The following is a 26406-nucleotide window of genomic DNA, read 5'->3' on the forward strand; positions in this document are numbered from 1 at the left end:
TCCTCCTGGCTTCTGTAAATTTAGAAGTTTTTTTTTTTGTGTTCCACCGGTGCCTTAAGGCCTAATCCTTTGCAATATTTTCACCTGGGAAAAGGGTATGTGTTCTTATTTCCAGTCATTTTACTTTTGTGAACAATTTTTTTGGTATATTAGATGAAATCCAACTAATAACCTATTTTGAAGTTCCTAACCATATTTCTCTAATGTTTTTGGTAAAATAGGCATATACAATGTTTCTATTACAACAAGAACAATGCCGATATCAATAGTAGGATGATGTTATTTTATCGATCTTTTTTGTCGTAAGTTACAAATGAAAATTAACATGATTAATAATTTAGAATCATAATTTAACAATATCCATAAACATTTAACTTACTGCACACTATTGATAAAACATTTCTCCGAGCTTTTATAATCCCATTAATAGGCAAGAATTTTGTCAATCACGTGGCCATGACTATTTCTTTCTTGAACGTCTGCATCAACTTTATAGGTCAAGGAAATTGATGCTTTAAAAAAGAAAAAAAATAATTGAAACAAACCCCACCCTTTTCCAATGCTTTCATCTCTCTCTCACCCAACCAAAATGTCAAAAAACTTAAAACCCAACCCAAAAGGTGCAACACAAACTTACAATAAAGGCAACAAAAGCAAAGCATCTTCCCTTGGGCCCTTCCCTCTTCTTTCCTTCTCTCTCCCAAGAACCAACATAAAACCCTGCAAGCAACAACAGAGCAACAAAATAAAAGGAAATTCATAAACCCAACAAGCAACAACAGAGCAACAAAATAAAAGGAAATTCATAAACCCAACAAGCAACATTACAATTTCAAAGCCATGGATGAGTATAGCACACAATCTCTCTCTCTCTCTCTCATTTCAATTTCAAGCTTTCATCTGCAAATTAACCTCTAAGCTGAAAAATTGATCATCTTTTGTTGTTTCTTCTCCTAATTTCCAGATCTGATGACTACCCAAAAGAGTGTTACACCCAAGACGGCCGGAGAGTGATGTCATCTTCATCCACCACAAGCGTCCACGTCACGGCTCTGGACGGCCTGGTCAACGTCAACTCACTCTTCACCATCGCAGTCTTCGTGGGTCTGTCTCTGACAACACCAGGACAGAGAAGCCTCGAGGGCAAGACAGCCTGCGACGCCGGAATCGACGTGGCCAAGAAGCTCCTGGTCTTCGAGGTTGTCTCCTTCAGCTTCTTCCTCTTCTCTTCTCTGGTGGCGCAGGGCCTCAAGCTGGCAATCAACTTGCTCAACAGCAAGGATGTCGACGAGGCCTTCCGGGCCCACATCAATCTCAAAGTCTTGAGATTTGGGATGATGGGTTCGGCTTTCGGGTCGGTGATGGGCTGTGTGTTTTTGATGCTGTCAATGGTGGATGTGATTCAGATCAGGTTAGGGATGTTGTCTTGTGGAAGCAAATCTGCTGTGCATTCTGTTGTGGCTCTTGTCGTTTTGGTTTCCACAGCTCTTTTGGTCTATATTTCCACTGCTGTCTATGCTTTTCTTCATTAGCTGAAGCCCAATTTTATATATATGTTTCTTGTTCAGTATCATATTTTGTATATTTGCCTCTCTGGGTTTTGTCAATTGGTCTTTGTTTTGTCTCATTTTGTTTACAAGAGACGGTTTTGACTGGCCTTTGTTTGAAACCTCTGTTTTGGTTGGAAGAGAAATCTGCAAAAGATGGTAACTTTTAGCTGCTTCTTTTGAGTACTCAGCTGATTAATGTTGGTTGGATTGGATATCTGGGTTATGGTCAGTTTCTAGGATTGCTTGGTTAATGTTGGCTGGCAGAAGCTGCAATTTCACTCAAATTAGCTGCTGATGCAATGTTGTTTAAGTTTGTCAGACACCATCACATGATTTTCCTGCCCTTTTGTGGTTTTTGGTGTCTGTTTCTTTCTGTGTTCGTTTGTGCTTGGTTTTTCACTGTCTGCTCTGCCCTGCATTCTGATTTTCAAGCCAAAAAAAAGATGACTTAATCTCGGGAGAGTGGCGTTATTAAGTTGGATTTCTGTTGCAGAAAGGAGGTTTTTTTGGTTTACATATGATATTGGTTTTAGTTGCATTTGAGACCCTTATTTTTTGTTTCCTTAACGTTTCTACCAACATTGGACTCGAACCAGGGTCTCATGGCGTCCCCTGGTCAATAGTTTGCTTTGTCTCCACATAACTCGTGCGTGACTTGAGACTTGATGAGCCTCATTAAAAAAAGGAAAAAAGAAGAAGAGCATATTCTGATCTCATTTTCTATTTTCAAGTCCTTTCCCCGTCTCCCTTCTTTTGACCACATCAGTGATCAGAGCCAACTAGAAGGAGAAAAACTTTCATTTACGGGGATAGTACTGTTTTGCTATATCATCCAATTACGTTTTGCAACGTGTGATAAGGATTACACATGGTGAAACATGATTGGATGGAGATAGCAAAACAATGCTAACCTCTTGAGATTCAAGTTTTTCGCAGCTAGATGAGCTCATCCTCTTAGCTTTCTGGAATAGAAGTGTATTGAAAGCCCCCAGGGCCCCCACCAAATGGTGATTGATAATAGCCATTAAAATACACTTTGGCAAGCACCAGCTGGTTGATTGAGACAGAAAAGAAAAACAGGAGTAGGTGTAAATTGATCTCTGAAATTTTCCAACTTCGGCTTGTGTATTGAAAGCCCCCAGCGGCCCGACCAAATGGTGATTGATAATGGCCATGAAAATACACTTTGGCAAGCACCAGCTGGTTTATTGAGACAGAAAAGAAAAACAGGAGTAGGTGTAAATTGATCTCTCTGAAATTTTCCAACTTGGGCTTGTGTGGCTTTTGGATGGAAACTCAGTTATGGAGAGTATACAAATGATACTGTTCCTCCATTCCCGCCGTGTCTTTTCTGGGACCAAAGCATATAACTTGGAAGAAGCCGTTACGCTTTAGAGGCACAAAACCTATAAGCAAAGAAACAAGTTGTTTTCACGTAAATCCAAGGATTAGCAAAATGGGATTTGCAAGCTCAGATATTGCAACTTGATGGGTCCAGGCTGGCCAGCCCCTACATATCCGAAACACAAATTCCCCAAAATCATGAACAATACTTGATACAATCAAATGTTGTTCATAATTTTGGGGTCATATTAGAAATTAACACCTCCGAGCTCTCCTTCTGGAAGCGCATAATGATGGGATGGAGCTCTCCTTCTGGTAGCGCATAATGATGGGATGGCGAAAACGAGTGAAAGTAACACGTTATACCAAATGAAACTGAAGAAAAACAAGCGGGGAACACTAGTTTACAGAGTTAGAACATCTTGCTAATTATAGGTATGCTATTTTTACAACTACAGGCTAATTCAGAAAATAAAGAAAAGGATAAACTACAGGGTTATTCAGTCTATGCTCAACCTAAAACTGAGATTTACAGTCCTGAATACAAGCAACAGCACGTGAAAGGAATTGTACAAAAATGGTCAGCTGAACAAATAGAACAGCCTTTAACTGTTTGAGGGTGCCACCCTCTTCGATTCAATTTCTTTCACGCTTTGGACTATACCGTCAATGTTTCTTGAGAGGTGATTTGAATGTTCTTCCATCTCTCTCAAAACCATATCAAGTTGTTCTTGATAGGCTGCAGATCTCTTCCGCTCACGTTGTAACTCAGCCATCAACTCCCGAATTTTCACATCTTTTTCGTCCTGGAACATACCCACAGGAAGAAAAAATAAGAAAGCAAACAGACAATGCATGGTAAACATTGATTGTCAGTGAAAATATTATGGTAACAGAATGCAAAGAACTCTTCCCATGCCGTCATAAACATACATCAAGTATCTGCTAGATGGCTTTACCAAGAAGTGATCAACTATATAAAGTGCTTGCTTCAACCATTATAAACTAGAGCACAATACCAAAGGATACAATTATAAACTTGAACTGACCAGAATACAGACACCTACTATAATAGATCACAGAAACGGATTAGAGAAGCAAATATGGCACATGAAGGGACCTGTACAAATTCTAATAAAGGTTACTACTAGAGTTGAGTGGGGAGCTATTTCTTTATATATTTGTTTATAATTACTTGAGTAAGTTTAAGTTTTAGATTGAATATCAAAATTGATTTTAACAATTTGGGGGTGAAGAAGCATGAGTTGTCTAGTATCTGAACTATAAACTTAGAACAATGAAACAATTGAAACTACAACATAGAGTAACCTTTTTAAGCAAGAGGCAACTGCTAACTTCATCCAATTAACCAGAATTACTAATATCATGTAAGACACATCACAAAAGTAACTTTCCAACTTGTAAGAACTCCAAACCACTTCCAGGCAACAGACTGCAGCAAATCTCAGGTTCTTTAGATACTAGAACATCTGATGCACTTCCAAATCTATAGGGTAACATCACAGATACTAGATAATCCACTAACTTAAGCCACACAAATCACAATGCATCTCAAATGTCACCAAATAAATCTGTAAACTACAGTTCAGCAACTCACAAATGCAGATTAGATAAAATAAGGCGACATAGACAAATAGAATTTGAATGAGAGAAATCTTATCGAGTACTCACTGGTGTTTGAGATAGAAGCACAGTGCGACGACCATTTGCAGGTGTAACCACCAGTGGATGGTTATGCTCCTTTACAAATCTTGTTACTATCCATTTTCCCGATTTTTCTTTCTTTACCACTATCATTGCTTTACACCCTTCTCTGGTGATTGCTCGAGGCTTCCTATTCTCACTTCTTTTGGGTCTTGTCTTACGAAATCCCTCTTTATTACACACAAGCCTACGCCAAACTACCTTACCATCACGCATGGATCTTCGGAAGGCATCAACACGCATGATGAACCCCAAGTGTGTTGCATATGCGTCATAGAACACTTTGGCAGCCTCTTCGGATTCGAACTCCATACCCACATATGGTTCCATATCTGAATTCCCCTCAGATGTGACTGCATCTTTTCCATTGGAACCCTCTATCACATCCTCATCCTTGCTCATAGAAGATTGTTCATCCACTGCCAAATAGACATCGTTCTAAGGTTCAATTTTCGGGAACTCAAGCAAGACAGAGACTTTGAGGGTGAAAATGTACTCTTATACCAAAGCTAGTTCAATGCATAATTAATCGTGTAAAGTCTCACATTATAATGTTACAGAAACGAGTAAACTAGTTTCTGAATTTTCAGGAACTACTTCCACGGAAATTCATTTTACGAATGTAACAAGTCAAATGACATCTGTTGAATACCACAACTATATCTAATCCAACCACATGAAACAGCAAACAAATTATTCCAAAGCAAGCTCATTTATAAAGAATTCGACTTTATACAAAAATAAGCTCAAAATCAATTGTCAAAGAAATTGAACTGAACATGTTTTGAATGCTGGGTACATAGTTTGGTTCTATTTGGCTGCTCAGAAAAGACAAGAGAGAAGTCATATCAGACTGGAAATGTGACAAGCAAGCTAAAATTGGGGTTGCTGAATTTTAAGTTGCCCAACTTTTAACTCATCGTTTTAAATCATTTCTCAGCAGCCAAAGAGAGTGGAAATTCAAAAATGGAAAACAAAAGAATCTAAGCTTTAAACCAAGTGCAGATTAATGAATGTTTAGACAAATTAAGAGAAGTGCTAAAAGAAAAGGACTCACTCACTTGTTTTAAGAGAGAGATCCTGACCCAGTAGTTTGCTTAGCTTCCACAATAGAGAGAGAGAGAGAGAGAGAGAGAGAGAGAGAGAGCGAGACAAAAGGTCGTTCCTTTTTCCCTGTTCTTTCTTAGGAGGTGGCGGTTGAAACGTTTCAGAGAGGTCTCGGAGCTCAAAGACCAGAGGGGTGTGGCAGGCAGATAGAGAATAATGATCCTCTACGGCGAAGAACAGGGTCCTTCTGTACGGATTACTGTTTTTCTTTTCTTAATTTTTTTTATTCTTTCTAATAATTATCTATATCCTTTGTGTTAAAAATAAAAGTTAAATAGCCTTTCTATTTGACAAAAATAGAAGCCCCTCTTTTATCAATTATCATCTACATAAACCGGTAAATATGAGTTAGGCTAGTTGATTAAGGCGGGATATCTATTGTGTTATCAAGTTTGTTTATATCTCCGGATATTTTTTTATTTGATAAAAACAAGGAAGGAGATTCAAACTTGGATGCAAGGAAAGAAGACGAATTTACTGCCTCAACCAACTGACCTAATCCATTTTTACCTTGCTGAACATTAAAAATAATTTAAAATATTGTTTTCTTCAAAAAATTTAAATTAAAAAAAATACTGTGAGCCCAGCCCATTTCAGAACCTCCTAAAACTATATAGCCCACACCACCTAAAAATGCCGAAATAGCCAACGGGTAGGACTTTGATTTGCAAATAAGAGATCTCAGGTTCGAATCCCACAACATAACATAGCTGTGTGTGTAAGAAATTCTAAGGCCAAAACAATAAAATAAAAATAAAATAAAAGAAGAAAAGAAATCGATTTCACTACTCACTTACATTTGAGCAGTCTCTATCTTCGTCTCGATCAGTCCATGAAAGCCAGAAGAAGATCTTCAGCTTCCGATATCAGTCCGAAGCACTTCGATTATTTTTTAATTAAAGTAAGTTTCTTTCTTTTCTCTCTCTCCCACTCTACCAGTCTTTCAACTCCAATTTTTTTCCTTCAATTTTTTATTTTATTTTATTTATAATTATAACCAATCTATATATTCTTACCTCTTGTTCCCTCCAAATGCTTCTAACTACTCGAAAATGCTTGCAAAGTTGTTTAATTTTTCTGAGAAATATAGGTCATGCAATCTATTCATTGACGATAAAGTGTGGGAAAGTGGAAAAAACATTGTTTTTAGATTCTCAGATCTCTGGTTATTTCATAGATAACATTCAACTGAGCATTCTAGAACTATTTTTGGAAATTGCAGCTTGTTGCTCAAATTTGTGTTTTGGAGTTTGTTTATTTGTATTGTTTTGGGCTATTGGTCCAAGAATTTTTCTTCTGGATATTAAACATTGGGTTATTGGTCCAATTTCATGAAGGCTTTACCTTTTGAGTTAAACTAGTACTTCTCCTTTTAGTATGACGAAAAATCCCCATGAGAAAATGACCCAAGTATTAGAAAAGTAATTTCATGATATTGTTTGAAAGTAATGTGGTGTGTAGATTTCTTTAGTTCAATTGAGATCTTTATGGAGTATTAAGTGTGTTACATTCGTTTTAATAACAAATTACGTATATAATACACCCGTAAAGATGTTTATGGATTCTATTACATGATTTATGACAGTGGATTTGGAAAGGGAAGCCGGGGCGGTAGATGAGTCTGTTGAAATGGCAATAGTTGCTTCAGAAGGTCCAATTCCGGAACCTTATGTGGGTATGGAATTCGATTCTGAAGATGCCGCCAGGAAATACTATACTGATTATGCCAGACAGGTCGGATTTGTTGTTCGTGTTATGCAGCGTCGTCGATCAGGCATTGATGGGAGAACTCTTGCCCGTCGGCTTGGGTGTAACAAACAAGGGTTTTCTCCTAACCAGAAGGGGAAATTTGGACCTGAGAAAAAGCCTAGACCTAGTGCACGAGAGGGTTGCAATGCAACAATCTTGGTGAAGATGGAAAAATCTGGAAAATGGGTTGTTACAAGATTTGTACAGGATCATAATCATCCTCTGGTTGTTACTGCCAGTGGTTTTAGCACAGCGGTGAGCTTATTTAAAATATTTAACTGCTTCAACAATCTTCTCCTTTATTCATCACATCTCATTGAATTTTCAAGATCATTGTTTTTCGCTTTTGATTTTTGCCCCTTCTTTGCCACATCAAAGCCTGGTTCCCTCATATTAAGGTGTATCATAAGTTGTTGAATGAACTACTGATTGAACAAGTTTCAAGCAGAAAAAGGAGAATGAGTTTGGAAGATTTCTAGTGATGTTCAGGAATGACGTTCACGAATAAACTTTAGAATTATGTGAAAGTGGTCTCATGACCAAGCAAGTATAGTTTAGGAAGCCCTTTCCCAACTAAAGCCTTGAATTCAACAGTTGAAACCTAAAAGTGGGATATCAAAACTTTGTGATTTTTTTTTGGTTTCGCTTACGATTATTAATTTTTAATAGGTGTGATATACTTTGAATTAGCTCAGTTTCCGCAGATGAGTTATTTGCTTATTGATAATTGCAGGGTGATAAGGATAGGAAAATTGAGGAACTTATGATGGAGTTGGAGCGTCAAGATCAACTATGTGCAGGTTATAGAGAAAAACTTCTCAGTTTTATGAATAACGTTGAAGCAGAAACGGAAGAACTGTCGGAAAAGATACAAGTTATAGTTGACAATGTGAGAAAAGTTGAATCTGAAGTGCAAAAACATTCTCGTCGTAGATAGCCTTGCAAGTTAACACTAGGATTTATTTGCCACTTATTCGCATTCAGCTCCATCCAAGAATGTACAGTTTTTATTAGAATTAGTCTCTTTTATGACAGATAGAAAAGTCCTTTTTTTCACAAATAGAAAAGTCCTTTTTTTCTTAGGTTGACCTCAAACTTTAATCGTTTCATTAGATTAAACGAAAGGTTCATGACTCTTTTATCATAATTGCAGCTTCAGTATAATACTCTCAGTATCTGCAATAAGAGGGATTCAACAATTCCTTTTTCACCACATGATTGTTAATATTGCAGTGATGTTGAATTAGAAAGTAGGATTAATTTCAGTTCAATACTAATAGGCTTAAGGGTGTAAGTTCAGGGTGCTAAATTAAAATTAACACTAGAAAATATATATTTTCGAATGGAAATATCGATTTCTGGATTGAAAAGAAAAGAAATCATTAGTAAATTAAAAATAAGTGTAGGAACAAGGCCAAAAGGGCCACCCTGGCCAGTGGGAGGGCAAAGCAATTGTTTGCCTTATAGGTATTCCGTTCACTAAATTATTCATGTTCAATTCAAGACATTTTCTGAGATTGCTTGTGGTATAAATGGGCCAAGCTCACTCATCTATACTGTATGTTAATCTGTCAAAATACTCTCAAAAGGAGAAACATTAGTTGAATCCATCCTCATACCACTAATATGCACAGAGCCATACTTCTTTCTTTAATTGTCGTCCAGTTCATTTTGTGGAAGTCTTTCAACTTCAGTCTCAAATTCTCTTACATCGTTAACGATTCCGCTAACTTTCATGGATATCAGTTCTGTTTGCTCCTCAACATTATCCAGCAATGTAAGTAGTAGCCCATGATATAGTTCACATAACTGATCTTCACGCTCCAGCTCCATAGTGAGTTGCTCAATCTTCATATCCCTTTCATCCTAAGAATGTATATTTGAAAACAAATCAGATTCTGAGGTTAAAGGCAAATGCAGTTTCACAATCACGTACCTATGTGCACTTTTAGATCCTTTGTCAAACTCTATTTCCTAATAGCAGAAATAACACTAAAGTCAAGAGATTCATCATCTTAGAAGTAAAACAGAAAGAAAAATACTCCTATCCTGATCAATTATGATCCAATTCCCAGGACCGTCGAAAACTAGGTCTGTGAAACTCCATTGCATGGAAAAGTTGGCCTGTAAAATTTGCTTCTCCTTGAAAACCTCAGGGGCCTCGTTTCTAGAGCAGCTAGTGAATTACATTGACGGCAACCATGATACTTATAGCAGGGATGAGGAATCTAAAGCACTTAGCCTGATTAAAAAGTACATAAACCATGATTTTGATATTTTGAAATTTTCGTTTCAGCACCACAGTAAATAAGCAAAGTTCAATCAATCATGTTTCTCCTCCTGCTTTAGAAGTTCCATGAGAGTAACGAGCGTAGAGTAACGAGAACTAACTCAAAACTTCACATAAAAGTTTACAGTAATGGTTACTTTTTCTTGAAAATAGATTAGATACACTTACCATAGAAATCCCAGAAGAAACTATAAGCGGATGAGTATGGTCCTTAACAACTCTTGTAACAACCCATTTTCCAGATTTATTAACTTTGACCAGCATCATTGCTTTACACCCTTCTCTTGTGCTAGGTCGTGGTCTCCGAACTGGCCGGACTTGATCTCTAGGTTTTACATAACGCCCTTGCTTATTGCAGGAGAGCCTACGGGAAAGAATTCTCTTGTCAACATCTGATCGCCGACACTGATCTATACGCATGATGAACCCTACATGCCTTGCATATTCACTATAAAAATCCTTGGCAGCATCTTCAGAGTCAAATTCCATACCAACATATGGTTCTGCAACTGCATTCAAGTCCCTTTCGGCAGAAGTTTCAGGTGCTCCAGCTGTCACATTCAAATTCAGTATCACACATCACCACAATCTATTATATTCGACAAACATAATCTCTCTCTCTCTCTCTCTCTCTCTCTCTCTCAACATACTAGAAAATTGCATCTATTGATTTTCCTCCTACAGTGAAGACTTATATGCTTTTTTTGAATGCCAAAATTCATTCTTCCTCATGAACCACACTGCTGAAAACTAAATACTTATAGTAGAAAAAAGTTTTTGAGAAGTCTGAAAGAATTTGTTTTATTGTTGTATTTGAAGTTCATATACATCAGGTGAGGTTGGAATCACTACGAAGGTTCCTAAACATTGTAATCACAGAAATTGAAGCCAAGCTCATGGCTAACATATTACAGACAATCGTTCCAGCACAATGTTTCTGATCTCTTTCTTTCTCTCTGAGCATCAGGTCACTAAAAAAATAAGTCACACAAAGTCTCCTCTACACCCAATCAATACACAGCCAAAAAAGAGGTTTTGTTAAATTTTTTTTTATTTTTTTATAACCATAATCGAGTTAAAAAGTTCACATCTTTCGATTTTAAAGAGCTTTTGGTTCACTTTTGTTTGGGGGTTTCAGAAGTTTCTGTACACTCCAAGACCAAAAAAGGTAAAACCCAGAACAGATTTCTATATGACAAGATTGAAATTTCTTTCAGAATTCTCTGCAACCGAACACAAACAAGGCAACATGAATTTTGGCCACCGTATGGAAGAAAAAACCAATACGAATTTACTTGACGGAAGAAAGCTAGCAGTGTACTTACTGGGTTTCGGGTCGTTACTTAGCAAATCAAGCCAAGGTCTTGGTCTTCCGTTCTCCATTTTACGTTTCACAAATGGTTTCAGCAAAGCTCACAGCTTCCGCCTTCACTGCACACATCACCCGCATCCAATATCAAAGAATTACTCAAAAGCCAACGTCGTATGGCACCCAAACGACATCATTGTACTAGTCGTTTTGTAACTGTGGCTCTGTATTGGACTAACTTGTGCAGTCCAAGCCCAACTCTCATAAGTGGACACTACAATTCTACGCTGTATTGGACTAACTTTTTCCGTTTGTTTCCATAGAAAATGAATGAGAAGTGGTAAAGATTGAATTTTGGTGCTTCTCACCGCGCAATTTGTTGAGAATCTTATGTCAGGTATGGATTTCTCTTGCGGTTTATATTTTTCATGCGTTCTTGGTTTCCAAATTGAGATTAGAATGGGATGGGATTTTAAAAAAAGTTCCAATTTTTCCGAATGATTTTATCTGGGTTTTCATTTTTCTGATATATACTTCGTCGGTGTATTTGTTTTCGTAATATAAGACTAGATTGGGTAGTTTTCTTGAAAAGAAACTACAAAATGGAGTAGTTTTGGTGGCCTTGTTGCTGGCAGGTCTGTTGTGATGAATGTAGAGGTTGTGTGAATTATTCTGTTGTACAAGGAACAATGGAAAGCAAGGCTAACAATATATCATTCGATTCGGATGAGAGCGAAAGGTGTCTGGAATTTGAAAGCTGTGATGAGCATTTATTGATTGATTATGATGAGCTTCCAAAGGACATTGATTTATGCTCACTTGAAGTTGATAAGATCATACAACATCCTAATGCAAGCTTGCCCTTGATGGGCAATGCTGTAGAGCCATACATTGGAATGGGGTTCAAGTCTAGAGACGATGCTCGAGACTTTTATATTGCTTATGGCAGGCATTCTGGGTTCACAGTAAGGATTCATCACAACCGGCGTTCGAGGATGAATAGCATGGTTATTGGCCAAGATTTTGTTTGTTCCAGAGAGGGTTTTCGGGATAAGAAATATGTATGCAGGGAAGATAGAGTTCTTCCTCCACCACCTGTCACCAGAGAAGGCTGTGCTGCAATGCTGAGGGTAGCTTTAAGAGATGGGGAGAAGTGGGTTGTTACCAAGTTTGTAAAAGAACATAATCACAAATTAATGGCTCCAAGTAAAGTTCCATGGCGAGGATTTGGGAAAAACTTAATTCGTGAGGTATGTTTCTAATCGTCTATGATGAGATAGGAGGTTTTGTGGCATTTATGAAGTTAAGTTGAATGGGGACAGATTCTGCAATATTTTCCTTTCTGACTAATGACCTAAATCTAAGGCAGTGCCTAAGCTTGAATTCAATAACATATATGCTGCTCCGAGAACAAAATAAAAGCCCAGAGTAACAATAGGTTGTGTACAATATTTCAAAAGTATGACTGCTAAAGCAATTTTCTGTCATATCCAATTTCATAAAATAGTCGAAGTATAGAAGGAAATTTTTGAAATGCCATTTTACTTGGCTTTTATTAACTTGCTGCTGTGGATGGACCCGTATTTGTTTCATAGAAGATGAGACGATGCTTCCCAGCCTAATGCGTTGTGTTCCATTTAATTTGATTTTGATCATGTATGTTTGCCCTTATTACTTGCAGGATGAGAAGGATCAGAAAATTAGGGATCTTACAATTGAACTTAGCAATGAGAGACAGCGATGTAAACGCCGATGTGCAGCTTATCAGGAACAAATAAGTATGCTTTTGAAAGATATCCAAGAGCATAGTGATCACTTGTCAACAAGAGTTCAAGATATAGTAAGGAACATAAGAGAACTTGAGAATGAGCAATGTGTAGATTCAGAACAATAATGCCATTTGTACATTTTCCCCTTTTGAGGCTTAATATAGATGCCACTAATTTTAACATTAATTTGTCTCAGCCAATCGGATGTCAAGTTAGATAAACACCAGATGATATTGGTGTCCATTTTGTCAAGTATTTATGCTTCAGTTATCTGAATTGTTTAGCATTTATGAGAGGTAACCATTGCTCAGTTTTTTATTTTATTTTTGGGTTTCCTTAAGATGCTCCATTTTAGGAGCAATAGGCCCTTCTTAAGGCTCCATTTTAGCACAAAAGAAATTCACCAAAGCAACCAAATATTACATTTAACTAGAAACTAAGTATCTGACAATCGAATGGTGATCATAAACAATTTACAGTTGTCTCATCTTCTTTTTTTCTTTAAAAGTGAAGCAGCGCGCAGAAATATCCTATCAACCTCATCAAAATTTGGCAAGTCAGCATCTTCGTTCACTGATTTAGCCTTCTTTGAGTCCATGGATATTTGACGCAGGTGATCCTCAAAATCTTCAGGTTCTCCATCACTTTCAACCGGAAACTTTTCAAACTCTTCCAAATACAACGGTCGCTCTGCCTTCTCCTCAGTCTCCTTGTCAGAGTCAGTCTCAAAAATATCTGATAAATCTTCGGAGTCCGAAGGCATTTCTGAATCCGTTACAAGGTCATCTTCAGAGCCTCCCTTGCTTCGACCGATTATTTCTTTCAGCTTATCTGAAGGCTCCAGCTTGAAATTTGAGGAGCTCCTGGAGTCTACACTATCAATGTCAGTTTCTTGGGTTTCTTCAATAGCATCTGTTTCAATTTCAGGGTTCCTTTTAGCCTGTGCTCGAAGCAAATCAAGATCCTGTTCAAGTTTTGGAATATATTTCCTTACAGCTCGAAGGCCATCCTTATACTTCGATTTATCCAAAGCCTGTGTAGGGGAGCAGTGAACAGAAGGGAAAAAATGAGAACCAATAATGATGGACAAAATTTCAAGTATATGATCAGGGGCTCTAGTTTTAATTCCAACATCTGTCAAAAGTCTAACCATATGGCATTCATGCACATCTCTGTATACTTTTTATGCCCTTTCTTTACTGATGAGGTCCTTTAGGTACCAAAAAATGGAGGCCTAATGCAACTGATCAACCATAGTTCACAAGGAAAAATTGTTTCCAGGGCATGAGGAAGCATTGTCGTACTTATCATGCATTGATTTAAAATGTTTTACAAAAGGAGCAAGTGTGGTAGTTACTGTATGGAAAATTGATTTCAAATATGCAGTTAAAAAGCATAACCCCTTAACAGGCAGTGTCAGAAATTCAGACGGTTAATTCTAAATTTCCATGCATAAAAGAAATAAATTTAAGAAACACAGAGCAGAGAAGAACCTTCTTCCTAGAGAGAGTGACCCTAGGTGACATAATCTCTGTCGGTGGCTGAGAATAGTTCTTCCCTCTGTACATAATTATTGTGTATTCTTCATGAATGCCGAGCACAATCCCTCCGGTTAATCTTGCCAGCTCAGAAGCAATCTCCTTAACCTCCTCAGGTGAGAATGTCTTGACCACCACTTGCAGAGTTTGATGTTTCTTCCAATGCAAGTGCATGTTCAGAATCACACCCTGGTATATTCCCCGTCTTCCAACGGGCACATAATTCTTGCACTTGAGACCCATCTTCAAAAAGAAGAAGTGTTCCTCTGGTGTCAATATTTCTGGATCATGGTTTGTCTCTGATGTCTCCGAGGGCTCAATCTTCTTAAGAGCTTCAACAAGCCTTTCCTCTTTCCTTTGAGCCTGCAAAACAGCAACCACATACTATCATAACTCTCTAACGTAAGACTGCATTCTCTAACACTTGGTGTCCAATTGGGTTACTTATGCCATGGAAAATGGGTTGAAATATACGACAAAAACAACAAAAACTGTAATTAAAAAGTGGCATTTACATCAAAACCCAATACAATTTTTAGCGTGTAGAATTTTACCTTTCTCAACTTGTGGAGAATTTTTTCCTCCGCAGTCATTCTCTTATAATCCTTCTTCTTCTTCCACCTGAAGAACTTGAGCCACCTAACGACTGCTCTTTTCCCCTTGAGCTTTTTCCTCTTCACTGTAGCACTACCAGTGTCCTTAGCAACTGTGCCTTCTTTCGAATTTCCCAATGGCTCCGCAGCTTTGTGCTCTGCGTTAACACAAGGAGCTGAATGAACCCATCGATGGCCCTCCAATGGAAACCTTGTAATACCAACCAGGTCCCCAACAGCAGGCTTTTGAACAAATACCTTGCATACAACATCACCCAAGCTACTCCACTGTGAGGTCGTGATAGGAAATGCTATTTATCTCAATGTATATTTCACAAAAAGCTCCATGCTCTATGAGATTTGAGAAAGATGGGTACCTGGGTTTCTCAATATTGAGCCGATTATGAGACTTGAGAAGACGCAGTGAACGGAAGACGCTCGTCCGCGCCAGTTTCTGCATTGGGCCTGAGCTGCACGCACTTCCCTGTTTTGGAGAATCCAAAAGAACACGACTTTAGGTCATTTCGAATTTGCCCCTTTAAAAAATCAGAGGGTTTGGAAGCTTTTTAGTAGTGATAAAATTCAATTGAATTGAATTCCTTCAAGTGCGTCTTCTTCAGGCTTATTTCTATTGAACCCCAGTTTGGGACGATGAAGAAGCAGCAGCGTAAGCGGGAAACGGTGACGTTTCGAAGTTGGCCTGGCTGTCCTGTTGTGATTACCAACCGTAACAGGGTTAATATTGTCAAAACAGGAAAAACTGTAATACTAATGTTCCCCTCATTCATTTGGTTTCTTGGAAGAAAGGGAAAACGTAACCTTTGTTTTTTCCTCTTTCCTGAGTTTGGTTATGTACATAGACGTCTGATTTATAAAGATTAAAATGTTGATTTGCAATCCATATGTCGATATCATTGTCGTCAGCATTGGTGAAATATCGATTGCACATTATCAGTTCAATCTTGAATTAAAAACCGTACACGCATCTTTCGATCACTTTAACAACTATAGTGTGCACCATGAGATGAAGGATGAGGCATGAGATTGAACTGTTAATGCAAACACATGTTCTAAGCTTGATGCAATTTCACAGTTTGTAAATCAGATATCATCTCTGAAAGAAAAAAACTAAAAACTTTCACAACGATAAAATATATATATATACAACGATATTACTTGTCCCCCCTTGAAGGCGTCCTACTATATATTTCTGATCATATCAAAACATTACAAAGAAACTAACTAAAAATATGAAAATCACCCGAAGGAGAAAAAAAAAACTAGAAATGATGGTAAAAACCCACAAAGAAACGAAGGATGTTGCATTCTTTTAACATGAGATTTCAAAAGAGTACACAAACAAATAGGCTGCTCTTATGAAATCAAGTTGAACCTAAAGCTGCAAATCCACCACCTTTCATCATCTGCTTAAACTCCTTGTAATTAACCCTCCCATCTCCATCAACATCCACCTTCTTTATCATTATCTTGCAATCCTCCAATGTCCTCCCCTGCTTCAGCCCCAAAGATGACAAAACTGACCTCAACTCATCCACTGTAATGAACCCATCTCCATTTTGATCAAACACGTTGAATGCTTCCCTCATGTCCTCCTCTTCATCCCTCTCCTCCATGATCGTCTGGTACAACGCCCCGAATTCGTCTATATCCACGAACCCATCCCCGTTTAGGTCTATTTTCTCTATAATCTGGATCAAGTCCTTGTCCGGGATGTAGATCCCCAGGTTCTCTAACGAGTCCCTGAGCTCCTTCTTGGTGATCTTCCCGTCTCCGTTTCGATCAAACATCTGAAAAACTCGTTTGACCTCTGCCCTGTTGTCCATCAAACACTCTCAGAAATTGAGAAACTAATTGCCAAAATGTATAATCTGATCAGCGGTTGAGCAATTGAGCAACAGCAACAAAACCCAGATGACCAAATGTAACGCTCTCAAGGAAAATTCGAGGCTTTGATGAAGATTGTGGAGATTTGAAAGAAGGGTTGCAACGAGATATGGAAAACCCTGAAGCGATGTGGTTGGGAAAGTCGGTTTTTACTAAACTGACAACGGGTGGTGGAAGTTGTTTGGAGTTGTTGAGGAAAATGGAGGTGAAAAAACGATAAGGGTCAAAAAGTTTCTCTCCGGGTTCCAGAAACCATCGAACACGTTTGAGCGTTGGTTTTGTGGATTTTTTTCGTTGTTTGGTGGAAAAACGCGGGTTTGTACCGAAAAACATAACCGCTTCAAAGTAAACCCGCGTTTTTGCGGCATTGCGCGTATTGGATTGGTCACGAATTCTGATCCGACCGTTAAAAGCGGCGCCGTATTTTCTCAAATTAGGAGTTGGCTTTTGGTCTTGAAGACCCAAGTTTGGGCAGTCCAAGTTTGGGTGGGCCCAAAATATTAGATCCGAGTGTTGGATAATTTTCTAGAACTTGCTTATCCTTTTCGTTTTTGTTGCTTGATGTTTAAGACTCATAATAATTGTAAGAATTTAGACTCAATTTATGAGTGAGTTCAGATTACTAACATAGTGATGGGAGGATGTTCTTGTCACATATCACATTTCTAACCACTTCTCGTCATTCATGATTTGAACCGTTTTTATTGAAATAAATAAGTCGCTCTTAACCACTTGCCAAGTACATCATTTTGAACTTTCTGCCTACATTTATAACCATGTTTATAAATAAATTAACACCAGATTATACACTATGTTTTGTATGTAATTCCAATTAGAAAAAACGCTTGATATAAGATTATACATGCCCCGTATTACTTTTGGACCATATAGTTTGTCGGTTTTAACACTTCGATACTTGTAGTTTTAATTTTGTCAACTTTATACTTGTAGTTTCATTTTCGAGCAATTCAACAACACGTTTTAATTTTTGTCAAATTCCTCCGAATTTCGTTAAGTATGACAAAAACACAATTTGGAGCTCTTCCCATTCACTTCAGCCCCAATTTTGGGGCTTAGGGTTTCAACCTAAATGGACTCCAGTGGTAAGACCAGCAAATTACAAGGACTAAAGTAATCTGTCCCATTCACTCTGATTGTGTAATCTATTTGAAGATTAAGATGCTCTCTTGGTAATTTGCCTTGCTGTTCTATTGTCCTTGTTTTATGTTTTCACAACTTCAATTCAAAGACTGTAAAATGCTTCATCCAAAAAATAGTTGCAATTCAGTCCCTTCATTTGGGTATGAAAAGCTTCAACTTCAACATTGGGTTCGCTAGCTCTATAAGCAAGAACAATTTAGAAAAGCACCCAGTAATTTGCACCACTGGGTCTGAAAACTTTAAAAAAGAAAGACCCAAAAGCTGGAAATAGGTTGCAATGGCATGGAAAAACACAGAATGTAATCCAACCATGTGCCCATAAGACCAATCAATATGAAAAGATCAGATGGGCGAGTAGCTGGATATTCTAGTAAACTAGAATTCCATCAATATTGCAAACGAAGAAATTGCCTCAAAACATCAAAAGATTTGGGACAGAGTGCGTTTGCTTAACCCTAGCTAAATAATATCCTATTTTGCAAAACCTATCATAAATCAAAAACAAAAGGGTACAAGAAATTAGAGAAAAAGGATGTGCCGGTAGTAAAAGGGCCTGAAGGATCAGGAGGAGGTCAAATTCAGGCGAGTGCTACCGACGAATTGAATTTTGCAAGATTTGTAATTCATTTGGCTGGGTCGTTTGAATCAACACCCAGTCAAGAAGCTGAACTTGCTAAGAAAAAAGATAAAATTCAAAAACAAAAACAGAAGATTTAGATTTTGGATGGGAAGCTGAAGCGCCAAGAAGAAGAAGCGGCACAGCTAGCGGTACCTTCAGATGACTGAGATGCCATTCATTCTCGTATTTATATAGAAAATTAGCAGACTAGGGTTTTGTGTGGTGTCGGGGTACTATTCTTTTTAAATAAATAGTATAGCCGGGCGGCTATACTCTTTAAATATATTCGGCTATTTATTTAAATAAAAAATGAAAAACCCCTGTAAAGACGCGTGACAATGCTATTTTTATAAATAAATAAATAATTTTAAAAAGACCCTGGTATAGCCGAGTTACTATTTATAAATATATATAAAAAAAGTACCCGCTAGCAATTAGGCGCCATGTGTCAAAATAATTATAGCCGGGCGGCTATACTATTGATTATAAAAAAAACAAGCCGGCCCGCTTAGGGGCTAGGCGCCCGCGTGTCAAAAACAGTATAGCCGATCGGCTATACTATTTTTTTAAAAATCGTAGTATAGCCGCGCGGCTATACGATTTATAAATATATAAAAAAGAAGTACCCGCCTAGCGATTAGGCGCCACGTGTCGAAATAAGTATAGCTGCGCGGCTAAACTATTGATTAAAAAAGAAACAGCTGCCCGCCTAGCGCCTAGGCGTCCACGTGTCAAAAACAGTATAGCCGAGCGGATGTACGATTTTTTTAAAAACCGTAGTATAGCCGAGTGGCTATACTCCTTTTAAAAGCGAATTCAATAGCATAGCCGAATGGCGATACTCTTAAGATATTATGTTTAAAAGGTATAGCAGCCTGGCTATACTATTTATTATAAAATTTTATTCAGCAAAACTGAAAAGTTGGGCCTCTATATAATATTTTAATATAATTTATTTAATATATGTTATTTTTATTCAATAATATGTGAAAATTATGTGTATAATACGTGCATTTTATTTTTATTATTGAAAATTTTGTATTTCTGTTCTGTCAATTGTTCATTCAACGTGCTTTGCCAATTTGGTGAAGAGATTATTTTTATCAAATTCGTATGGGGCGAGAAGAGATGGAGAGGTCTTTTTCTAACTCTAATCTGAACCGCAGATTGTAATTTGTACCCTATTAAACTTTTTGAGCTTTACTTAGTATCAGCTGCTGACGAGTTTTACATTGATCATTAAATTCTGAATCAAAAATTCCTTTTAAGTTCTTTGTTGATGATGATGATGAAGATTCAGGAAGCAGAAGAATTCAGATGGCAAAAGAAGGGCACCTTACTAGTCACTCACCACTGCCCTCTTCTGTCCCCGTTTCGTTAATGGGTATTGGAGAAGATATTAATCACTCAAATATTTTAGAAGATAGTGGAAGAGGGTCAAGGACGATGCCGATTATCATGATCATGATAAATTCTCTTCAAGCCATCAACCACAAGCAGCTAAGGAAAAATGAATTCAGTGGTTCGAATGTCAAGTTTGCACCCATCCAAAAGATACAATTTCCGTTTCTTTCACCAGTATTTCCAATTCAGCAGTCTCATAGCCGGAGCAATCATCCTCACACCCCGTTGGCTATCTCATTTTCCTTTTTTTGCATGTAAAACTATTAAAATGATTTTAATGTATTACTATGGTCAGATTTCAAACAGAAGCCAAAATATGGGGCATATAGCAGGCAAGGTATATGTGCTTGAAGGGCTCTAGTCACTTCATACAGAAGAAACCAAAATTCCAAAAGTCTGCATTTTTAAGCCAAAGCTCCAAATGTGAAGCACCTATCATGATCTTCTCATGGTATTCCTACTCCTCAAGGTAAGTATCCCTTATTCTTTCCAGCAAGCATGCTGGAAAAGTGATCGGAGACATCTTTTGATATCTTCAATACCCAGAGGTTCTAAGAAATCATTAGAATAGAAGAAAGCATCTCGAGTGCAAAAGTATGGGTTGGACCAAACCAACCGAATGTTATGGCACACATCTCTATAGTGTGTGCATATCAGAAGAGTTAATAGGAAGAAGAAGCTCCAAAACATTGAGATCAACTCAGGCTTTGAGCACAAACCAATCTGTTACTTAGTTTCTTACGCAAACTAATCTAAAGTTCACAAAAGTCATTATGATTCATTACTAATTTACTATCACCAGCTCACAAAACAAACACACCCATGAAAATGAATACTGAGCTATCATTCAAGTGTATCAAACTTGCCATCATTCTTACTGTAACTAATAACTGTTAAAGTAAAACTCAAAATTCCAAACCTCCTTTGTTCAATTCTTGCATCATTTTCACTTCATGCTACATTCCATAAAATTCCACAATTTGCAGTGGTAACTAACACTCTTCACTCACATAAACTAAAACATGATGGTTGCTACAAAACAGAAGATCCACATTCAAGCTCCATACAAATCAAAATCTACGGTTTATTTCCTCAAGATGCGCCTACAACATACTCAATTCAAGTCAAAATCTACACTTTATTTCCTCAAGCTACTCCTACTTCAGAAACACTACAAGCAATTTTTTATATCCCCCATTCTAGAAAACCCCAAATCTGGAACTCAATTCTTTTCTTCATTTCTCCTACATTTTGTCAATTGTCACCAATAAAACCAACACAGAAAAAAACATGCAGATTGCAGCAGACATCACAATAAACAATTCAAAATAATCAAATCATGAAATTGAGCAACAATTCTCTTAATTCTTACACAGAATCGAAAACATTTCATCACAACATAAAAAACTGGTTCCAAATTTCCACCAGAGCCAGACAATCACATTATTATATCCAAAAGCAGAATAAAGCCCTAGTCTTTCAAGACCCTAATCTTATGGGATGTCCCAGGGTTTGGGCTCGGGAACAGCGACGACCATACCTTGAAGCTCAGGAGTGAGGACGACCTGGCATCCGAGCCTGGAGTGCTTGTTGAGAACCCTAGCCCTAGAGTTCCTCTTGAGCACGTACTCTTCGTCGTAGGACCGTGGCGGGAGCTTTTCGAACCATTCCTGCGCGATATTGACCTCGCATTCGGCCGAGCAGGCGTCGATATCCTCGAGCCGGTGGGAGGCCGGGTCGATCAGGCCGCCTTGGGCTAGGGCCCGGAGCAGAGTGTGGCCCGATAGGCCCACCACCTCGCGCTTGCGCCCGTCGACGTCGATCGCGAAGAGCTTCACAATTCGATCGGAGACTTTGGCCGAGTGGGTGGGCGAGGATGGGGATGGGGATGCAGAGGAGGCGGAGGATCTGGAGATGAAGGAGAGAGAAGGCAGGCGGTGGTGGATTTGGGAGTGGCGAAGTCTCTGAAGGCTCGCCATCGCCATTTTGCTTGTTTCAGGTTTGGGGACGCTTTTGGCTGTCGACTGTGATGACCTGTTTGGTTGGAAAGAAAAATGCCTTATTGTAAAAACTTAAAAAAGGAAAAATAGAAACTCCAACAACAAAATAGAAAAACAGAAAAATTAAGCATGTTTTAATTCCTAATACCAAAGATTTTTTTTTAAAAGAAAAATTAGAAATGACTGCTTTTTATGTAATCCAGTGGACCTTTTTCTTGTTTAATTCAGGAAGAAACAACAAGAGTTGGAATTTTTATAGCAAATGCAAGATAAGTGTTTTACCGTTGAAGTTACGAGTAACCAATCCAAAATCGATGATTTACCCACTAAATAGTAACAATTGTCTAAATTCAACATTAATATAGTTGTTTGGAAGAAAAAGAGAAAATTAATAGACTAGACAGTGTATTGGAACTCTTTAAACAAAATGTTTTTGAGTTAATTTAGATTTTGATGGAGTATCATTACTGAGTGAAAGCATGAATTTTCTATAGCTCATGCATTGTATAAGAAACAGGGACAGAATCACCTAGTTTCACGTGGAACTCAACTTGAAAAAGCAAGTAAGAGAACCTCTGTGGAAGCAATGAATCAGATGCATTGGCTAAGAATCAAGGCAAAGCATAAGTCTTTCCCTTTCACATTAAAACTATATCAACAAGTTAATTGTTCCAATTGTATTAATGAAACCCTTCCTTGTTAGTCAGCAGAAAGTCTCCAGATTTGATTTGAGAAGTCACTTTTTTCCATGCACAGGCAGTCAAAATGCAACATCAGCAGCAACACAGAGCACAGAGCAGGCAATCAACTATCAATGGTGAAATTGTCATTGTACAGGGTCATAAACAGCCAGGGTCTGGAAAATCAGCTTCTCTTCGATTATATAGTTGCGCAGAAGTCGATCCAAGTAAGTTCGAACATTTCAAGAATAATTAATGAAATTAATGAGATTTGAGCAAGTATCAAACCCAAATCTTGTTTTTTGTTTGATATTGTATCCAACAGAAACTGGCAAAGGCAAAATGAGCAGCCAAACAAACCTCAAACATGGAAAGACCAAAACAAGTAATGGTGAAAAAACCAGAACATATCATGTCAAGTTTTATGTTGAGTCGAGCTTTGGAATTCCAGGAGCTTTCGTTATAAGAAACCAAGGGAAGCATAGATTCTTCCTCCAATCTGCATCATTTGAAACTCACAGCAATCAGATTATCCAATTTGACTGCTACTCCTGGGTCTACCCATCCCAGAAGACCAAAAAGTTTGATCGAATCTTCTTCTCAAATACTGTAAGTTGCATAGTGAATTTGCCTGATTTATTTTATACAAGTATTTGCAAATGCAATTAAGCAACTCAGCTGCTCATGTTGTCATAGAAATATCTTCCAAATCAAACACCCCAAGGTCTAATGAAACTGAGGAATAAAGAGCTTATTAGCTTGAGAGGAGATGGAAGTGGGGAGAGGAAAGAATGGGATCGAATTTACGACTACGACTACTACAATGATCTTGGGAATCCTGATAAAGGTCCAGAACATGAGAGACCTGTCTTGGGTGGGTCTGAATTGCATCCATATCCTCGCAGAGGAAGAACAGGCCGCCCTCCTAGCAATGCAGGTATATACAACTTCTCATTTTTCTCATTTCATTTCTGCTGTGACAACAAATTGTACTGGCACCCTGGTGAATAGTTTTTCCTTTCCAATACAATTTACAAGTTCTACACTTACCTGGCTTTCCCAACATGATCAATGCTAGATCCTTTAACCGAGAGCCGGCCATGTACCACTAACCTGGACATATATGTTCCTCTGGATGAGAGGTTCAGCCCCAAGAAACAATCCGAGTTCACATCAAATTCAATCCAGGCTGCTCTACAGTTCCTGATCCATGAGGTAAAAGCTGTGATGCAAAAGGATTCCAATCATTTTGAGTCATTTGATGAGATACATGACATGTTTTCTGACAACCAAAATCAAGTAATTGAGGGGTCACTCGAAGAGAAGCTGAAAGCTATGGTACCAAATGAGCTCTTCAAAGATATTACTCATGCAATCAAAACCCCATTGAAATTTCCAGTTCCTCAAATGATAGCAGGTGACAGAGTTGACTATTAGACTTCTGCAGCATACATGATGGATAGCGCTTTATTTCTCTTTTACATTATTGTTTTCCACTTTCCAGAAAATGAATTTGCATGGAAGGATGATGAAGAGTTTGGGCGCCAAATGCTTGCAGGAATTAATCCAGCACGAATACAATCCTTGCAGGTATGTCCTACCGTTTTGAGCTGGATGCCTGAGCAGGCGCAGGGCAGTTAGGGCATTGTTATCACTCTGTAGTGTATCCCAAAGTGATTAACAACAAAACTGCTGTAACTATCTTAAGATCGTAGTTATACCTTGAGTTAATTGCAGGTATTTCCACCACAAAGCAAAAATGGAGTAGTGAGTTCGATAGAGCCATCACACATAGAGCACAACCTTGAAGGGATGACTATTGCTCAGGTAAAAGAAAAATAGCAATGCACCAGCTGGTGATACTCTATGATCATCCTGCCTCCCAACGACATTGTATTTCTTGGAAAAACTTTTCATCCATTTTGATTGGCAATAAATTTCACAGGCAATGAATAATTGGAGGATATTCATCTTAGATCACCATGACTATCTCATACCCTTCTTAAGAAAAATCAACACAAAGGATGTATGCACTTATGCGTCACGTACACTACTGTTCTTGAAGAGTGATGCCACACTAAAGCCAATAGCAATAGAACTTAGTTTTCCGGGATTTGCGGGAGGCCAAGAGATCAGTTGGGTATTTACTCCAGCAAGACAGGGCGAAGCAGCGGCACTGTGGCACTATGCCAAGGCTCATGTTGCAGTTAATGACACTGTTTATCATCAACTAGTCAGCCATTGGTGAGTTGAACAGTTTGATGAACCCAAAACAATGCAAGTTATCATTGTTCATTGCATTTCCTACTACCACAACACTTGCCTTGCAATGCATTTTTTAGGTTGCATACACATGCGGTGGTTGAGCCGTTCATCATTGCTACTAGAAGGCAGCTAAGTGGGATGCACCCAATCCATTGGCTACTAGATCCTCATTTCAAGGACACCATGCACGTAAACGCGCTGGCTCGTAGTATGCTCATTAACTCTGGAGGAATCCTGGAGAAGACATTGTTTTCTGCTGAACTCTCCATGGAGTTATCTGCTGAGCTCTACAAAGAGTGGAGATTTGATGAACAAGCCCTTCCTGCTGATCTACTTAAAAGGTATTTTATATTCCATCATAACCCAATATTTTATTTTCACTGAGCAATATTATTAGTTCTCTAGATGTTTTACAACAGAAATGGGGCATAATTGGGAAAAACCACAACAGGGACTTTTACCAAATTCTCATATTCTGAATTCATTCCTTTGTGAAAACACTTGTCAGAGGTATGGCCATAGAAGACCCAGATCCAGATAACCCCACAGGGGTTCAGCTCCTCTTCCAGGACTATCCGTATGGCTCAGATGGACTTGAGATATGGAGCGCCATCCAGGCATGGGTTACAGATTTTTGCATGCTCTTCTACACAGACGACGAGTCTGTAAGATCTGATGAAGAAATCCAAGCATGGTGGTCGGAAATCCGAAATGTGGGTCATGGTGATAAGAGCAGTGAAACATGGTGGTACCACATGACATCACGAGAGGACCTAATCAAAGCTTTGACAATTCTTATATGGATTGCATCAGCCCTTCATGCTTCAGTAAACTTTGGGCAATATGCATATGCTGGCTATCCCCTAAATCGTCCCACACTGTGCCGAAGGTTCATTCCTGAGGAAGGAACATTTGAATATGCGGATTTCCTGAAGGATCCGGACACATACTACCTTAACATATTGCCTACAAGAGTTGAGATGACCTTGGGTATAGCACTAGCAGAGGCCGTCTCAAGACACACTTCGGATGAAGTGTACTTGGGTCAGAGGCCATCGTCGTTGTGGATAAATAATGAAGAGGTTAGCCATAAGTTTGAAAAGTTCAATCAAGAACTTCGAAATATAGAGAAAATAATTAAGGAAAAGAATACCAATCCCGAGCTTAACAACAGAAGGGGCCGTGCTGAGATTCCGTACATGCTTTTGTACCCTGATACATCCAATGTTGAATCCAGAGGGGGCATCACAGGGAAGGGGATTCCTAACAGCATATCCATTTGACATATTTAAAGCAGTGCAAAAGATATGCAACTTTACAAGCATGGGAGGCATGACATAAATGTATTTAAATGTATTTTAAATAGGATGAGAGCCTGTAAATATGTTTCAGGCATTT

The 26406-nt window shown here is 38.3% G+C and overlaps 9 protein-coding genes across 13 annotated transcripts; 4 read left to right on the forward strand and 5 right to left on the reverse strand.

Annotated features, from left to right (window-relative positions):
• The first annotated feature begins 604 nt into the window (after positions 1-604).
• Positions 605-1716, forward strand: LOC110758818 (maternal effect embryo arrest protein). The gene is made up of 3 exons (XM_088246067.1): positions 605-723; positions 770-848; positions 965-1716. Exons 2-3 carry the CDS (start codon positions 841-843, stop codon positions 1530-1532), a joined length of 576 nt encoding a protein of 191 aa, XP_088102193.1. The 5' UTR covers positions 605-723; positions 770-840; the 3' UTR covers positions 1533-1716.
• A 1550-nt stretch (positions 1717-3266) lies between these two features.
• LOC110758817 (Far-red impaired responsive (FAR1) family protein) lies at positions 3267-5883 on the reverse strand. Of its 2 annotated transcripts, none has more exons than XM_021960743.2 (3): positions 5681-5883; positions 4587-5038; positions 3267-3700 (listed from the first exon to the last, which is right to left on the reverse strand). In XM_021960743.2, coding segments are annotated over exons 1-3 (654 nt in total). In that variant the 5' UTR covers positions 5682-5883; the 3' UTR covers positions 3267-3499. The 2 variants fall into 2 exon arrangements, with proteins under 2 accessions (XP_021816435.1, XP_088102192.1); XM_088246066.1 differs by having other exon boundaries at positions 5677-5828.
• Positions 5884-6384: 501 nt separating this feature from the next.
• On the forward strand, positions 6385-8557 carry LOC110758801 (protein FAR1-RELATED SEQUENCE 5). Of its 2 annotated transcripts, XM_021960722.2 has the most exons (3): positions 6385-6627; positions 7312-7730; positions 8209-8557. In XM_021960722.2, coding segments are annotated over exons 1-3 (624 nt in total). In that variant the 5' UTR covers positions 6385-6626; the 3' UTR covers positions 8413-8557. The 2 variants fall into 2 exon arrangements, with proteins under 2 accessions (XP_021816414.1, XP_088101347.1); XM_088245221.1 differs by lacking the exon at positions 6385-6627 and having other exon boundaries at positions 7296-7730.
• A 253-nt stretch (positions 8558-8810) lies between these two features.
• Positions 8811-11231, reverse strand: LOC110758827 (protein FAR-RED ELONGATED HYPOCOTYL 3). Its single transcript, XM_021960756.2, has 3 exons — positions 11091-11231; positions 9934-10316; positions 8811-9341 (listed from the first exon to the last, which is right to left on the reverse strand). The coding sequence occupies exons 1-3, from the start codon at positions 11146-11148 to the stop codon at positions 9126-9128; spliced, it is 657 nt and encodes a 218-aa protein (XP_021816448.1). The 5' UTR covers positions 11149-11231; the 3' UTR covers positions 8811-9125.
• Positions 11222-13143, forward strand: LOC110758826 (uncharacterized). Of its 3 annotated transcripts, none has more exons than XM_021960753.2 (3): positions 11222-11471; positions 11640-12324; positions 12756-13143. In XM_021960753.2, the coding sequence occupies exons 2-3, from the start codon at positions 11764-11766 to the stop codon at positions 12966-12968; spliced, it is 774 nt and encodes a 257-aa protein (XP_021816445.2). In that variant the 5' UTR covers positions 11222-11471; positions 11640-11763; the 3' UTR covers positions 12969-13143. The 3 variants fall into 3 exon arrangements, with proteins under 3 accessions (XP_021816445.2, XP_021816446.2, XP_021816447.2); XM_021960754.2 differs by having other exon boundaries at positions 11645-12324; XM_021960755.2 differs by having other exon boundaries at positions 11710-12324.
• A 49-nt stretch (positions 13144-13192) lies between these two features.
• On the reverse strand, positions 13193-15954 carry LOH1 (RNA-binding CRS1 / YhbY (CRM) domain protein). Its single transcript, XM_021960751.2, has 4 exons — positions 15352-15954; positions 14936-15254; positions 14337-14744; positions 13193-13876 (listed from the first exon to the last, which is right to left on the reverse strand). Exons 1-4 carry the CDS (start codon positions 15432-15434, stop codon positions 13328-13330), a joined length of 1359 nt encoding a protein of 452 aa, XP_021816443.1. The 5' UTR covers positions 15435-15954; the 3' UTR covers positions 13193-13327.
• A 135-nt stretch (positions 15955-16089) lies between these two features.
• On the reverse strand, positions 16090-17174 carry AGD11 (ARF-GAP domain 11). Its single transcript, XM_021960725.2, has one exon. It carries the CDS (start codon positions 16816-16818, stop codon positions 16357-16359), a length of 462 nt encoding a protein of 153 aa, XP_021816417.1. The 5' UTR covers positions 16819-17174; the 3' UTR covers positions 16090-16356.
• A 4204-nt stretch (positions 17175-21378) lies between these two features.
• Positions 21379-22123, reverse strand: LOC110758839 (2Fe-2S ferredoxin-like superfamily protein). The gene has a single exon (XM_021960769.2). The coding sequence runs from the start codon at positions 22046-22048 to the stop codon at positions 21557-21559; it is 492 nt and encodes a 163-aa protein (XP_021816461.1). The 5' UTR covers positions 22049-22123; the 3' UTR covers positions 21379-21556.
• Positions 22124-22747: 624 nt separating this feature from the next.
• LOC110758819 (linoleate 9S-lipoxygenase 6-like) lies at positions 22748-26296 on the forward strand. The gene is made up of 9 exons (XM_021960745.2): positions 22748-22970; positions 23069-23352; positions 23440-23680; positions 23822-24160; positions 24248-24333; positions 24481-24570; positions 24689-24987; positions 25086-25349; positions 25517-26296. Exons 1-9 carry the CDS (start codon positions 22829-22831, stop codon positions 26289-26291), a joined length of 2520 nt encoding a protein of 839 aa, XP_021816437.2. The 5' UTR covers positions 22748-22828; the 3' UTR covers positions 26292-26296.
• Positions 26297-26406: the final 110 nt, after the last annotated feature.

The sequence above is a fragment of the Prunus avium genome, chromosome 8, assembly GCF_965620075.1.
Source record: "Prunus avium chromosome 8, drPruAviu1.hap1.1, whole genome shotgun sequence".
Taxonomy (NCBI): domain Eukaryota; kingdom Viridiplantae; phylum Streptophyta; class Magnoliopsida; order Rosales; family Rosaceae; genus Prunus; species Prunus avium.

Excerpts from the sequence above, each read along its gene's own strand:
- LOC110758817 (XM_021960743.2), bottom strand. Across the intron at positions 3,701-4,586 it reads TGCTTCTATCTCAAACACCA|GACGAAAAAGATGTGAAAAT; the intron begins GTGAGTACTCGA and ends GGTATGTTCCAG.
- LOC110758801 (XM_088245221.1), top strand. The coding sequence starts at position 7,305 with ATGACAGTGGATTTGGAAAGGGAAGCCGGGGCGGTAGATGAGTCTGTT. Across the intron at positions 7,731-8,208 it reads CCAGTGGTTTTAGCACAGCG|GGTGATAAGGATAGGAAAAT; the intron begins GTGAGCTTATTT and ends TGATAATTGCAG.
- LOC110758827 (XM_021960756.2), bottom strand. The coding sequence starts at position 11,148 with ATGGAGAACGGAAGACCAAGACCTTGGCTTGATTTGCTAAGTAACGAC. Across the intron at positions 10,317-11,090 it reads AAGTAACGACCCGAAACCCA|CTGGAGCACCTGAAACTTCT; the intron begins GTAAGTACACTG and ends TGAATGTGACAG. Across the intron at positions 9,342-9,933 it reads TTTCTTCTGGGATTTCTATG|GATGAAAGGGATATGAAGAT; the intron begins GTAAGTGTATCT and ends ATACATTCTTAG.
- LOC110758826 (XM_021960753.2), top strand. The coding sequence starts at position 11,764 with ATGGAAAGCAAGGCTAACAATATATCATTCGATTCGGATGAGAGCGAA. Across the intron at positions 12,325-12,755 it reads GGAAAAACTTAATTCGTGAG|GATGAGAAGGATCAGAAAAT; the intron begins GTATGTTTCTAA and ends TATTACTTGCAG.
- LOH1 (XM_021960751.2), bottom strand. The coding sequence starts at position 15,434 with ATGCAGAAACTGGCGCGGACGAGCGTCTTCCGTTCACTGCGTCTTCTC. Across the intron at positions 15,255-15,351 it reads CTCAATATTGAGAAACCCAG|CTTGGGTGATGTTGTATGCA; the intron begins GTACCCATCTTT and ends ACAGTGGAGTAG. Across the intron at positions 14,745-14,935 it reads TTCTCCACAAGTTGAGAAAG|GCTCAAAGGAAAGAGGAAAG; the intron begins GTAAAATTCTAC and ends GCTGTTTTGCAG.
- AGD11 (XM_021960725.2), bottom strand. The coding sequence starts at position 16,818 with ATGGACAACAGGGCAGAGGTCAAACGAGTTTTTCAGATGTTTGATCGA.
- LOC110758839 (XM_021960769.2), bottom strand. The coding sequence starts at position 22,048 with ATGGCGATGGCGAGCCTTCAGAGACTTCGCCACTCCCAAATCCACCAC.
- LOC110758819 (XM_021960745.2), top strand. The coding sequence starts at position 22,829 with ATGCAACATCAGCAGCAACACAGAGCACAGAGCAGGCAATCAACTATC. Across the intron at positions 24,334-24,480 it reads CACGAATACAATCCTTGCAG|GTATTTCCACCACAAAGCAA; the intron begins GTATGTCCTACC and ends AGTTAATTGCAG. Across the intron at positions 24,571-24,688 it reads AAGGGATGACTATTGCTCAG|GCAATGAATAATTGGAGGAT; the intron begins GTAAAAGAAAAA and ends TAAATTTCACAG.